The sequence below is a fragment of the Strix aluco genome, chromosome 3 (genome assembly GCF_031877795.1).
Source record: "Strix aluco isolate bStrAlu1 chromosome 3, bStrAlu1.hap1, whole genome shotgun sequence".
Classification (NCBI taxonomy): domain Eukaryota; kingdom Metazoa; phylum Chordata; class Aves; order Strigiformes; family Strigidae; genus Strix; species Strix aluco.
Window position 1 is genome coordinate 131,974,123 of NC_133933.1, and position 12,003 is coordinate 131,986,125.

Here is a 12,003-nt window from a genome sequence, read left to right on the forward strand (position 1 = left end):
CCGATTTGCCTTTAGTCACTTCCCAGGAACAGACAGACTGATGGACAGACGGACGGGCGGGCAGGTGGGCGGATGGATGGATGGATGGATGGATGGATGGATGGATGGATGGGTGGATGGATGGATGGATGGATGGATGGATGGATGGATGGATGGAGATACTACCCCTCCCAACAGAGGCTGCAGGAGCTCAGGGAGCAAACAGCATCCCAGGGGCACTGGCAGAGAAGAGTGGAGAGGACTTCATGGGCTGGAGGATGCTCTTAGCAAAGCCAGACCAAGGTGCACGTCTCAGCCTCAGAACCCTTGCTCAGAGGCAACAGGCACTTCAGTGCTGGTAATGCTTGGTGGGGTTCACTGTCTCTCCTGAAGCGCACCAGGCTTCATTGAAAGGTGGCATGTGCCACCCAGGCAAAGAACAAAGTGTGTCATGGGGTGTGCAGCAGCCCCAGATTGCCTGATCCAAGGCTTTCAGCAAGCTCTAAGTACCGAACCAGCCAGGCTGGGTTTGAAACAAGAGCTGTTCCTACAGTCTGATAAAATTACAAGTGACCCAGAAAAACTCCCTCTCTTTCCATCAGCAGAAATGCCAGGGAAGGGAGCAGGGCACTTGATGAATTATGAAACACTTGGAAATGAAAGGCTGTGTAGACAAGTGCTGAATATTTCATTCCCTCTTGGTCAGCTCTTGCCTGCCAGGGGAAGTGGGCTGGGAGGGTTCCGCGGAAGGAGCCCGTTATCCCAAGCCTAATGCAGATGCATCTTCCCAATAATTCTCAGTCTTGCAGATGAGCTGGCCCGAGGTCTGCGAGTGGAGCTGGGGAGTGCAGGAGCACATAGTCAGGCTGAAAGGGTTGCAAAGATGAGCTAAGGGGATGACGAAAGGGCCTGCATCTCACCATCCTCTCAGGAGATGGAAACATCTGCTCTTTGCCTCTTGCCACTGTCCAGATGTGGCCGGGGAAAAGCTGCCATGGGGCTAGGAGTGGCTTGGACATACTCACTTTTATCCGCTCCCGTGGTGGCATCAGCCTGCGATTCCCAGCACTCCCAGGCAGCGCCCGCTTTCGACTGTAGCTTGGCTGGGGAGACCATCGGCGTGATGGAGATGGAGATGGTGTTGCTGCAGCCTCTGGGCTTCTCTGAGGTGACCTTGTCCGAGGCAGAGGCAGCACCGCAGCAGGTCACAGAAGCAGGAGGGGTCTGGAAAGTTGGTTTGGGGAGGTCAGGAGGGGTCCCTGGCTCTCTGCTCTGGCTGGGGCACGTCCTCTCCTGATGGGTCCCTCTGCCTGGGACATCCCCACTGTCCTGTTCTCATGTGGAGATGCTGCCTGACCCTGGGGTCTCCCCCACCAGCCCCAGCTCCCCCCACCCCCACAACCATGCTCTGAGCAAGCACGGGCGGGCTGTGCAGGAAATGCCTCACGGAAATGTTTGCACCCTGTTGACTCGTGGGGGGTTTTTTTCGCACTTTTTTTGCTATTTGCTTTGACAGGGCCAGATCCCAATGCTCTTGGGGAGAAGCACCGTACGGGCACGTGGTTGATACCACACCATGAAGCCTTGAGCACACAAACTGCCACAGCTCTCATACCCCTCCTGGCAAAGCCACAACAGCCACACTGGAGAAACCCGCCAGTTACTCCCGGTTCTAAAGCAGTGCTGGTATTAAGATGTGACATGTGAGATGAGCTGAACTGTGGCCTCTCAGAGCTGCCAGCTGTGGAGGGCTTTGTTAACTTTGTTACCCATAAAGCACCAGGGAAATGCATGTGCCTCTTTCAGCCCAGCCTCCCCTGTGCCCTGTCCCACCACCACCAGCAAGGGGGTTTAGAGGAACCAGAAGATCCCCTCGTTCCCCCAGCATATCCCCTAGGATACAGTTAGGTTCTCCCATGGAATGGAGTTCCCTGGAGGCACCATTTCATTGCAAAGTCTTATCATGACTCATTTAAGACTTCAGTTGCTTTCCCAGGGGGGTCAACACCAGCAGCCGTCAGCTAAAACTGCCACCACCACCATAAGTGAACCCTCAACTGAGTAGTGCTGCGAGCGTGCAACCTGCAGGGAGAGGTGAAGGGAGCAGGGCTTGGTTGGTCTGGTGGAGAGGAGACAAGGGGACCACCTAACAGCAGCCTGCAGCTACTTGAGGGGGGGTTACAGAGATAACGGTAGAGTCCAGAAGAGGCCACGAAGATGCTCGGGGGGCTGGAGCACCCCCCTGTGAGGACAGGCTGAGAGAGTTGGGGGGTTCAGCTGGAGAAGAGAAGGCTCCGGGGAGACCTTAGAGCGGCCTCCCAGGACTGAAAGGGGCTACAGGAAAGGGGGGAGGGACTCGTCATCAGGGGGGGAGGGATAGGACGAGGGGGAACGGTTTTAAACTGAAAGAGGGGAGATTTAGGTTAGATGTAAGGAAGAAATTCTTCCCTGTGAGGGGGGTGAGGCCCTGGCACAGGTTGCCCAGAGAAGCTGTGGCTGCCCCCTCCCTGGAAGGGTTCAAGGCCAGGTTGGACGGGGCTTTGGGCAACCTGGGCTAGTGGAAGGTGTCCCTGCCCATGGCAGGGGATTGGAACTGAATGGCATTTGAGATCCCTTTCAACCCAAACCAGTCTCTGGTTCTGTGACACGTGAAATAGCAAGAGCAACAGGCACAGACTGTGGCTTGGGAGGTTCAGGTTGGATATCAGGAAAATATTCTTCCCCAGGAGGGTGGTGCAGCCTCAGCAGGTCAGCAGAGAGGTGGGGAATCTCCATCCATTGGAGGTTTTTGAGGCTTGGATAGATGAAGCCGTGACCACACTCATCTAGAGTTGGTGATGGCCTTGCTCAGTGCAGGAGGTCCCTTCCACACAGCAGGTCTGTGGTTCAGACATACCGGCCCTTGACCAAAAAGCTCAGAGCCCTGCTGCGAGATCCCGCGGGAAGAGTTTCAGCCCCACACTGGTTTGTTGCTGAAGCAGCAGCTGGGAGCTCTGGGCTGTAGTGGATTCCATATGGGAAACCAGGAGATGGTCAGGGAGGGAGAACTGGGTACAGGCACATTCCTACCCCCTGCAACTGCAAAATAAGGCAGAGCAGCTTGAAACCACTTCAGAGCAGTTTCTGCAGCTTAAATAGAAATCAGAAATGCCCAAGGCTGCAGGACTGCAGTCTCACTGGTGTTCATCAGCAGCCTGAGGATAAGAAGTGGAAGGTGGATTGCAGTCTTGTGGCAGTCAGCTTTTCTAGAGCATTAAATCGATGAGGAAAATTCAGTTCTCTGTCCAAACCTGGTGGACACACTTGTGGTGTCAGACACGTGCTTGGTTTATGGTAACTGAGCTCTGAAGAGTCTCCACGTACTCGGAGCCCAGTGCAAAGATAAGCAAAAGCTTGGCTCTTCCTCGGTGCTGCAGCAGTCACACCGTGTCCCTCAGCAAAGGGGCACACTTTGTCCTGAAACCATGGCTCTGCCCTCAGGGTAACGCAGTAAACTAGAGGAGCTAGAAGGGAGCCTGAGCCCTGGGAAAGTTCAGGCTGGTTCCAGGTCATTCTGCATTTCCCATCACAGTACTAAGCACTTTCCCCATGGCTGAGGGTGTTCCTGCTTACAGACACATCTGCCATCGCTGTGTCCGTGCAAGAAGCTTCCCACTCCTCCATCGTGCCACGCTGGGGCAATATGCATCTGTGAGCCAGAGGTTTCTGGGTCCACCTTGATCTAAGAGCAGCAGAGAAGCCACCACCACAACTTGATTTCTTCAGAACCTGATATTGCAGAGGTGCCATTATGTATTGACTCCTCCAATTTTTCAGTGATTGAATCACAGAATCACAGAATCATCTAGGTTGGAAAAGACCTTGAAGATCACCTAGTCTGACCATTAGCCTAGAAAGCAGGTTTGAAATGTTGCCAAGGGAAATGCATTGTAAAATGGCTGCATTTTTATGATGTGCCACCAGCAAACAGGTTAAATAATACCGACGCCTATAAATACATGTAAGAGCAAGAACTGAGGCACGCGTTACCGGCTGAGCCTAGCAACCTTCCCAGGCAAATCTAACTCGTAAGCAACTGCACTTAAATAACTTGATCTTAGAGCTCAAGCCACAAGAGCATCGCTCCAGACTGACCTGCTGAAACCAAACCCAGCCCTAGGCAGAGGCTGAGGCAGAGTCTGTGCTAAAATCCTGAGAAATAAAGCACAGACTTCTCTCGAGGAAGCCTTTCTAAGACAAGAGAGCTGTGGCTCTTTCAAACAGCAAATAACATTATTTCACAAACCCTGAAATCCAGGCTGATGTGGCAGCCTTTTCCCCCAGTAAGCCCATCTCAGAGAAGCAGGTCTCCATGGGAGGTGATGGTGTGTGAAGCAACACCAAAAAAAAAAAAAAAAGGAGTTCATGTTCAATGTCCTGCGTGGCACCTTGGAGACAGAGTTAAGGAGCAAAATGCCGCACACCCACCGTGGAGCTGAGGAGGGGAGGTAGAAGTCCTGCGGGGAAGGGCCCCATCCTGCAGGTCTCTCCTTTGCTCCTGCAGCATCAAGCACCCCCAGCAAGCTACAGCAGGACCCATCAGAGGTTTGTTGGGAAGTGGGACCTCCCTACTGCTGCTGCAAGGCAGACAGAGCTAGATCAGTGGATGAGCAACAGTAAGGTCATTTTTCTGGGCTGCCCAGGGCAGGGGGGGAGTCCCCATCCCTGGAGGGGTTGAAGAGTCGGGTTGAGCCAGCGCTGAGGGATCTGGTGGAGTTGGGAACGGTCAGTGTGAGGTTCATGGTTGGACTGGAGGAGCTTCAAGGGCTTTTCCAACCCAGATGATTCTGGGATTCTGTGATTCTGTTTTCCTCAGGTAGTTTATTAATTTCCTCAGGGAGTTTATTATTATAAACGAGTGGTGTATGGTGGGATAACTACACAGCACAGTTTGATTTCTTTTCCCAGAGAAACACCCACAGCAGTGCTGTCTGATCCCCACACACGCAGGCGTGTGCCCAAGGGGACACAGGGACCTGTGCAAAGAAAGGCCATTTGGGTGGGGAAAGGAAAAAAGAGGGTTGACAGAAGCAGGACCCAGGCAAATCAAGCCTCAAAGCCATTGAAGACCCCAGAGAGCTGAGCAGGGATGAGCAGACCCTGCTCTTCCCTCCAGCATTTTAGAGGGTGCTTCAAAGCTTAAGGAGATGGCTTCAGAGCTGGGAAGGACAAACCCCATCCTTAGCTCTGCCACAGACTGACCTAGGGCAAATCTGCTAAGCCTGCTTTTACCTTGGGTCTCCAGGCTGCCGATGCAGGAACAGCATCGGGATCTTGGGTTACACAGGGGCAGAGAGGCAGGAGAGGAACCCTCAACATCCTGCTGCACAGCACGGGGACTTGTCATCTCTGAAATCACATCTCGATAAATCAGCATTGCAGTAAGCGATGCCTTAAGGTTGGCAAGGAAGTAGTGTAAGCAGCAGCAGCAACTTTCTCGCCGGCCGTCGCCAGCAGAGCACTGCAGGCATATTCCTGCTGTGCCGTGTAATATCATCATTGTCTTCTGGGATCACTGGAGATGACACGCAAGGCATATGGGGTAAGGCAGCTCCGCATTCACTGTTTCAGGGCTTTTTCCATGTCAGGAGTCACTTCTTGATTCATAACTGGCTCTTCTCAGGCCAGGAAGGTCCCTCTGGTGCCACAACAGAACATGAAGCCACAGCTCCTTGACAAGCCATGAGCTGGCAAATAAGTAATGACTTCTATTAGAGAGCGCCAGGCTTCTCTGCTCTCCGTGGAATCTATCTGGACCTGTAATTTAACAAATGTGGCTGCTTTTAGTGTACACACTGTGAGAGCAGCCAGCCTGGGCAAGAGCTTCTAAGAGGAATTAGATGCCTTCAGCCTGCTTGGGGAGGAGTGGCTGGAGACCCGTGAGTCAGAGACGAACCTGGGGGGGTTGATTGCCAGCCGGCTGAACATGAGCCAGCAGTGTGCCCAGATGGCCAAGAAGGCCAATGGCATCCTGGCTTGTATCAGCACTAGCGTGGCCAGCAGGGACAGGGAAGGGATCTTACCCCTGGACTCAGCACTGGTGAGGCTGCACCTCGATGAGTGGGTTCAGTTTTGGGCCCCTCACTGCAAAAAGGCCCTTGAATGACTCGAGCGTGTCCAGAGAAGGGCAACGGGGCTGGTGCAGGGTCTGGAGCACAGGTGTGATGGGGAGCGGCTGAGGGAACTGGGGGGGTTTAGTCTGGAGAAGAGGAGGCTGAGGGGAGACCTCCTGGCCCTCTCCAACTCCCTGAAAGGAGGGTGCAGAGAGGGGGGATGAGTCTCTTGAGCCAAGGAACCAGCGGCAGGACAAGAGGGAATGGCCTCAAGCTGCGCCAGGGCAGGGTCAGACTGGCTCTTAGGAAGTATTTCTTTGCAGAAGGGGTTGTTGGGCGTTGGAATGGGCTGCCCAGGGCAGGGGGGGAGTCCCCATCCCTGGAGGGGTTGAAGAGTCGGGTTGACCCAGCACTGAGGGATCTGGTGGAGTTGGGAACGGTCAGTGTGAGGTTCATGGTTGGACTGGAGGAGCTTCAAGGGCTTTTCCAACCTTGATCATTCTGTGATTCTGTGAAACTCACAAAGACTTTGGACTTAGGTAATAGATTTAGAAATAGTATATAAACTGCATGAGTCCTTTGGATATTTGCCATTTGCTGCGGTGTTGGCCCAATTCTGAGTTGTTAATAAAGCACACCCAGAGATACCTACATCTGGTCATTCTGTTTCTTCCTTGAGAAACTTGGCAGGCTGGGATAAGGACACAAGCCTTCAGGCACCGATTATGATTAGACCTCCCTTGGCAGAAGGGAGTCAGTCTTCTCCTCTGAGCAGCTTTCAGACTCACATGCAGCACCTTCAGACTAAGTCCACCCAAAAAAAACTAACCAACATGAGCCCTGTTCTCCAACCCTGGGCCAATTCAGGTGGGCTAGGCTGTTCCACTTATCCCCCACACAACCAGGCATTTCCAAACTGCTCCAGAGATGCTCTGCCCCAGGAAAACCCCTCCAGGGGGAGAGTGGGGGGGTGGCTTGGGGTCAGGCATGTTGATCTGCGACCTCCCCATGTCACCTTCTGTGCTGACAATGTCCTGGTGCAGATGGGTGAGGGACAACGCCCTGGTTCTTGCCTTGTTCAATTGACTAGCGCAGACATAACTGCAGACATTCGGGACGGAAAAGGCCAGTTTGGGTTCCCTTAGTTGCATCCCAGTAATACAAGACTTATGGTTCCCAAAGTCTCCTTCTCTTCTTATCCCAACAGTCCTACCTTGAAATGGCTTCTCTCCTGGCTTCCCCTTTGCCCACCATCTCCACTGAGCTGGGGTTACTGGCTGCAGCTGCCAGAGTCCTTGGCCATGCTCTGATCCTGCATCTACCTCCTCTTAAGGCAAATGGGAAGCCAAACCAGCCACACACGCTTGGGCGACTTGGCCAGCAAAGCCCTTTGTCATTAAAAACAGATGCTGGTGGGTGCTCACCACAGCTCGCCTGACTTTTCTCTTCTTTGCTCCATAGGCTCATTGGCACTTTCCAGATGGTCCTGCAAAAGGTGGTGGAGGAAGGGCAGGTAGAGGTGACGGACACGCTCATAGATGACAATAATTCAGCCATTCAGGTAGGTCCCGAGGAATAAGCGGCTGCTACTGCCCTTCAGTTGTTGGTCCATTCGTCTGTATTTCTGCTGACTGTGGGAACAGAGAAATCTGTGTTATGCACCTGAATCCCCGAATCCTCAGCTTTTCCTTCACCTCATTACTCTTGGTCTGAAGGAATAAGGCAGCCAGGACTGTCCCAAGGGTGCACAGCAAAGGCTGGCTATTCCACATGCCATCAGAAGTTCAGGATGGGGGCAAAGCAGGAAGGGATCAAGCTGAGATGCCCTCAGTCTGCACACAGGCAGAGTGCAACTGCTCATGCACGGCTCAGAAGCAGCCTGTGAGTTTCCTGCTGCTGGAGATGGGTGGCAGCTCAGAGCACAGCGTGGTCCTCATCCCCACAGAGGTGCTGAGCAGCTGTTTGACCACAGTCCCACGCTGAGCTCTGTTCCCAGAGCTTGCCGACACCTCAGTAATCCCACACTGGTTCTGCCCAGGCCATTACTACGTCAGCTTTAATCCATACTGGTAGTACTGGTTGTTAGAAATGCCCAACGTTTACAATATTTCTCTCTGACCTCAATGCTGCTTTTATCCGACCCTTGTAGCACATGAGAAATACCTCGTGCAGCAGCTCGCCCGAGATCCCATTCTTTATCCCTCTCTGGGGAAAATCAGGGTAAGAAATACCACCCGGTCTGGGTCTGAACCCCTCATCCAGAGCCCCCAATGCCAAGGAAAAAGCTCCCTGTGCGGTGTAACTCAGCGCATTTCCAACTGCTTAACGCGTCTTGTGGGAGCTGTTTCCCATGGAGACTGAGTTTTATAACGCACTTGGAAATACAGCTACTTCTGATCTTCTTGGGTATCAAAACCCTGGTGTTTCAATTAAAAAATAAAACCTCAGCCTCCCCCCTTTTCTGATTCCTTTATAAGCTGCTTCCTACACTCAGCATAAAGAAAAAGTGCAATCAGGTATAACCCTCTGTGCTAACAACAAGCAATTAGCAACGACAAGATGAGTGGTTTCATTAGGAGGAGACAGGATGTGACTTCTGTCAGGGTAGAGGGAATAAAACCGATAAAAGTACAAGGGATACAGTCCCAAGGAGGGAGGAAAAAATGGAGGGGGTGCAGATCAAGAGTGCAAAAATAATTTAAGGGTTGGAGAAAACAGTTTCTGCTGTTCTCTTGGTTTATCAGACTGAAAAGTTGCCTGATTAAAGTCCATGGGACCCACCAAAGGAAGAAAATCCCCTATTTTTAAGACCCTTCAGTGTCACAAGGGGAGCAAATTCAATACATGCAACTTCTTGATGTTGAAAATGATTAAATTTTTAGAATTTTAAGCTAGGACTGAGGAGGTACCTGCATTGCTTGGTGCCCTGCAGCTTGGAGTAGCTGTACAGTAGGTCAGAGCAAATGTTCTGCTGCCCTTCGCCTCGGTATAAGCCATGTGCTTCTAACTGGAGGCACCTGGAGGAGACACGACCTTCCCCAGCCGCTGCCTGATGTGCCGGATAACGGCGCTCATCACCTCTTGCCTACGTCTCCTCTGCGACATGGCAGCTCTGCTGCAGTTGTTTTAGTCAGTGTCCAGCTCTGGAAAACATAAAATACTGACTGTTGTCTATCACTACAAAATCAGGGTGGCCCAGGCAAGGCAGACCTCATCACTCTACAGCTCCCTGAAAGGACGTTGTAGAGAGGTTGGTGCTGGTCTCTTCTCCCAGGGAATTAGTGACAGAACAAGAGGGAACGGCTTTAAACTGCAACAGGGGAGGTTCAGACTGGACATGAGGAGAAAATGTTTCCCAGCAAGAGTGGTCAGAGAGTGGAATAGGCTGCCCAGGGAGGGGGTGGAGTCCCCATCCCTGGGTGTGTTTAAGGGCCGTTTGGATGAGCTGTTGGGGGATGTGGTGTAGGGGAGAACTTTGTAGAGTCGGGCTGAGGGTTGGACTCGATGATCCCAAGGGGCTTTTCCAACCTGAGTGTATGATTCTATTCTATGATTTTACAGGAATACAGATAAGACAATAAATCCCGCCATGTTCTGCATGCTGCAAGCCACAACGATGCACATGCACAAATCCTGCGTTTCTAGTGCTTGCTGTGAGCAGAAATACCCCATCCCTCGATTTCCCCTGCATCTCTGGGGCATCATCTTAACCTCAGGTCACCCTTGTTCGAACCACAGCTGGGAGGAGAGGGTGTGTGTTTGCATTTTGGGCTTTCAGCAGGATTTCGGATCCCTTCTCCCACGCAACTTTAGGGGCACAGAGACAACTCAGCTTCATAAATTCCCTTTCCAAACCACACGCTCCCAGCCTTTGCTCCAACAAGAGGCTAAATTTGGACTGAGGGAGCCTCGAGATGAGATAATCCAGAGGGCAACGCCTGGGACATTTTGCATGGAGAGATGTTAGTGGAAGTATAAACCTGGAATAGCTCCTGATGGTCGGCAGTCAGCCCTCCTCGAGAGGTGACACACTTTTTTCCAAACTCAAAAGATGCTGATGTTTTCAATGGGCGTAGGAGTGGGCCACAGCCAGTGAGGGCTCTTGCATGAGGACTGAAAAATGATGAGGCATATGGAGGAGGCAGAGGCATGCAGGTATGGAAAGCCCCTGCCCGTGAGCTGAGACAGGATAAGCTCTGCACTCCTCATCCTTTGAAATGCACAGAAAAAGGTTTTGCTTGGGAGCAGCATTGAGCAACCTGGAAGACAAATCATGTGCAAGGGTTGCAAAAATCAGCTCCAGCATTAGGAGCAATCTCCATCTCTCGCCTTTCTGCAAACCTCGCCTCAGCTCCTTAAAACCTGTAATTTTAAAGGCACGTTTCCTCTGAGAGGTACCTGAGGAGGTTCTGGCATTGCAGCAGCGCAGATGCTCGAGGTGCTGTAATGCAGCACAGCTCCATTTTTTGCAAGATGCTGGGCTGGCACCAGGGATCCCTCCTGTGCACACCAAGGTCCAGGCAGAACTCTGTAATCAAACGCAAAGGAAGGGTTGAAAATTGTTTTTCTTTCTCTGTGCTGACTGCAAAACATCACTGGCAGCTTCCAGCCAGCCCAAGTAACATTATTGACTTGCCTTAGCAAAGAGATTAAAAGAGACAGGAATTGTAAAGCCAAAAGGGATATTACAATTGTGTCGTCTGGCCTCCTACAAGATGCTCTGGGATGTCTCAGAACTTGTTATTATCTCGAGTGGTAAAAAATAACCCGAAATAAAAATTATCTTCAAATGTCCAGTGGCAGAGCAATCTACCAGCCCTTCAGTGAATCATTCCGCTCATTAATTTTCTTTTCTGTTAAATTGAGAGGGTTTTTTTTCCCCCTGTGAATTTCTCTTGGTTTCAGCTTACACCTACTAATTTCCCTTCAAACAAGTGATGATTTTTTTCACCCCAAACCAAAATCTTTCGGTTTATTACACCCCTAATGTTTCATTTCTTTTAAAGGATTTTTAAACTTTAATTATAGTTTTAAAATGCGATTTCAAAACCAAATATTTCACAACAGCATTGAGGTGGTTTGAAAATGTGAAAAATTGATGTTTCAACATGGATCTTTGTCTCTCCTCTGCATTTGCATTTTCAAACAATCTGAAGCAGCTTGGGGAGGTCAGCACAGTGTGGCAAATCATTTTGATTGACTTAAATTTGTATTCTGCCATCCGAAGAATAAAATCAGTCAAACCCTTCCACAGAGCTCTGTTTCCAGCTGGGTTTGAGTCACCCTTTAGCTGTCATTTGCTAAATGCACAGAATCCTTCCAGGCCATAGCTTATATTTTCCAGCCTTTCATCATCCCATTGACAAGCTGCCGTTGGAGGATGCTGCACATCCTCTTAAACATATAGATGAAAAAAGGAAGATTTTGTAATAAATTTTCTGCTCCGGTTTGTTAGCCTATTTGTTTTGTCCTTGTGTCTAAAATTGATTGCCTTTGCATTCAATATAACTTACAATTTCTCCGTGAAAGTGGAGTGGAGGTGGAGAATGGTTTTTGCTTTTGCTTTGATCTTCGTAGCAGCTGTTTGCCTTTCAAAATAGTTATGTTTTCAGGAGAGAGATTTTTCTGGCTGTTCTGTCAAAAGCAGTGGTTTTAGGAGGACTTTGGACATCAGGACAAAGTTAATGCCAGCAGCTCTTTGCAGCAAGATGAACTCTCACATATTTGATTGGGTTTCAAATCCAGAGAAAGATTTTGGGGGGAAAAATGTTCGAGACCCCCAACCCTGAATTTGCTGCAGCAGCGAGGTGCAATCTTGGGTAGGTAAGTGGGGAGTGACCACATAGAAGAGGGAGAGGACCTTCCTCTTACTTGGTTCATCCAGAAGAAGCTTTAGATCAAGCTTGGACAGACCCAGTGCCAGGTCCCTTCC

The 12,003-nt window shown here is 50.8% G+C and overlaps 1 protein-coding gene across 1 annotated transcript in view; it reads left to right on the forward strand.

The window, feature by feature from the left end:
- Positions 1-12,003, forward strand: part of OTOF (otoferlin) — a 110,985-nt gene that overhangs the window by 35,025 nt on the left and 63,957 nt on the right. Inside the window, exon 4 of the mRNA XM_074820381.1 lies at positions 7,533-7,632. Within this exon, the coding sequence (XP_074676482.1) occupies positions 7,533-7,632 (100 nt within the window). The remainder of the gene's footprint in view (positions 1-7,532; positions 7,633-12,003) is intronic.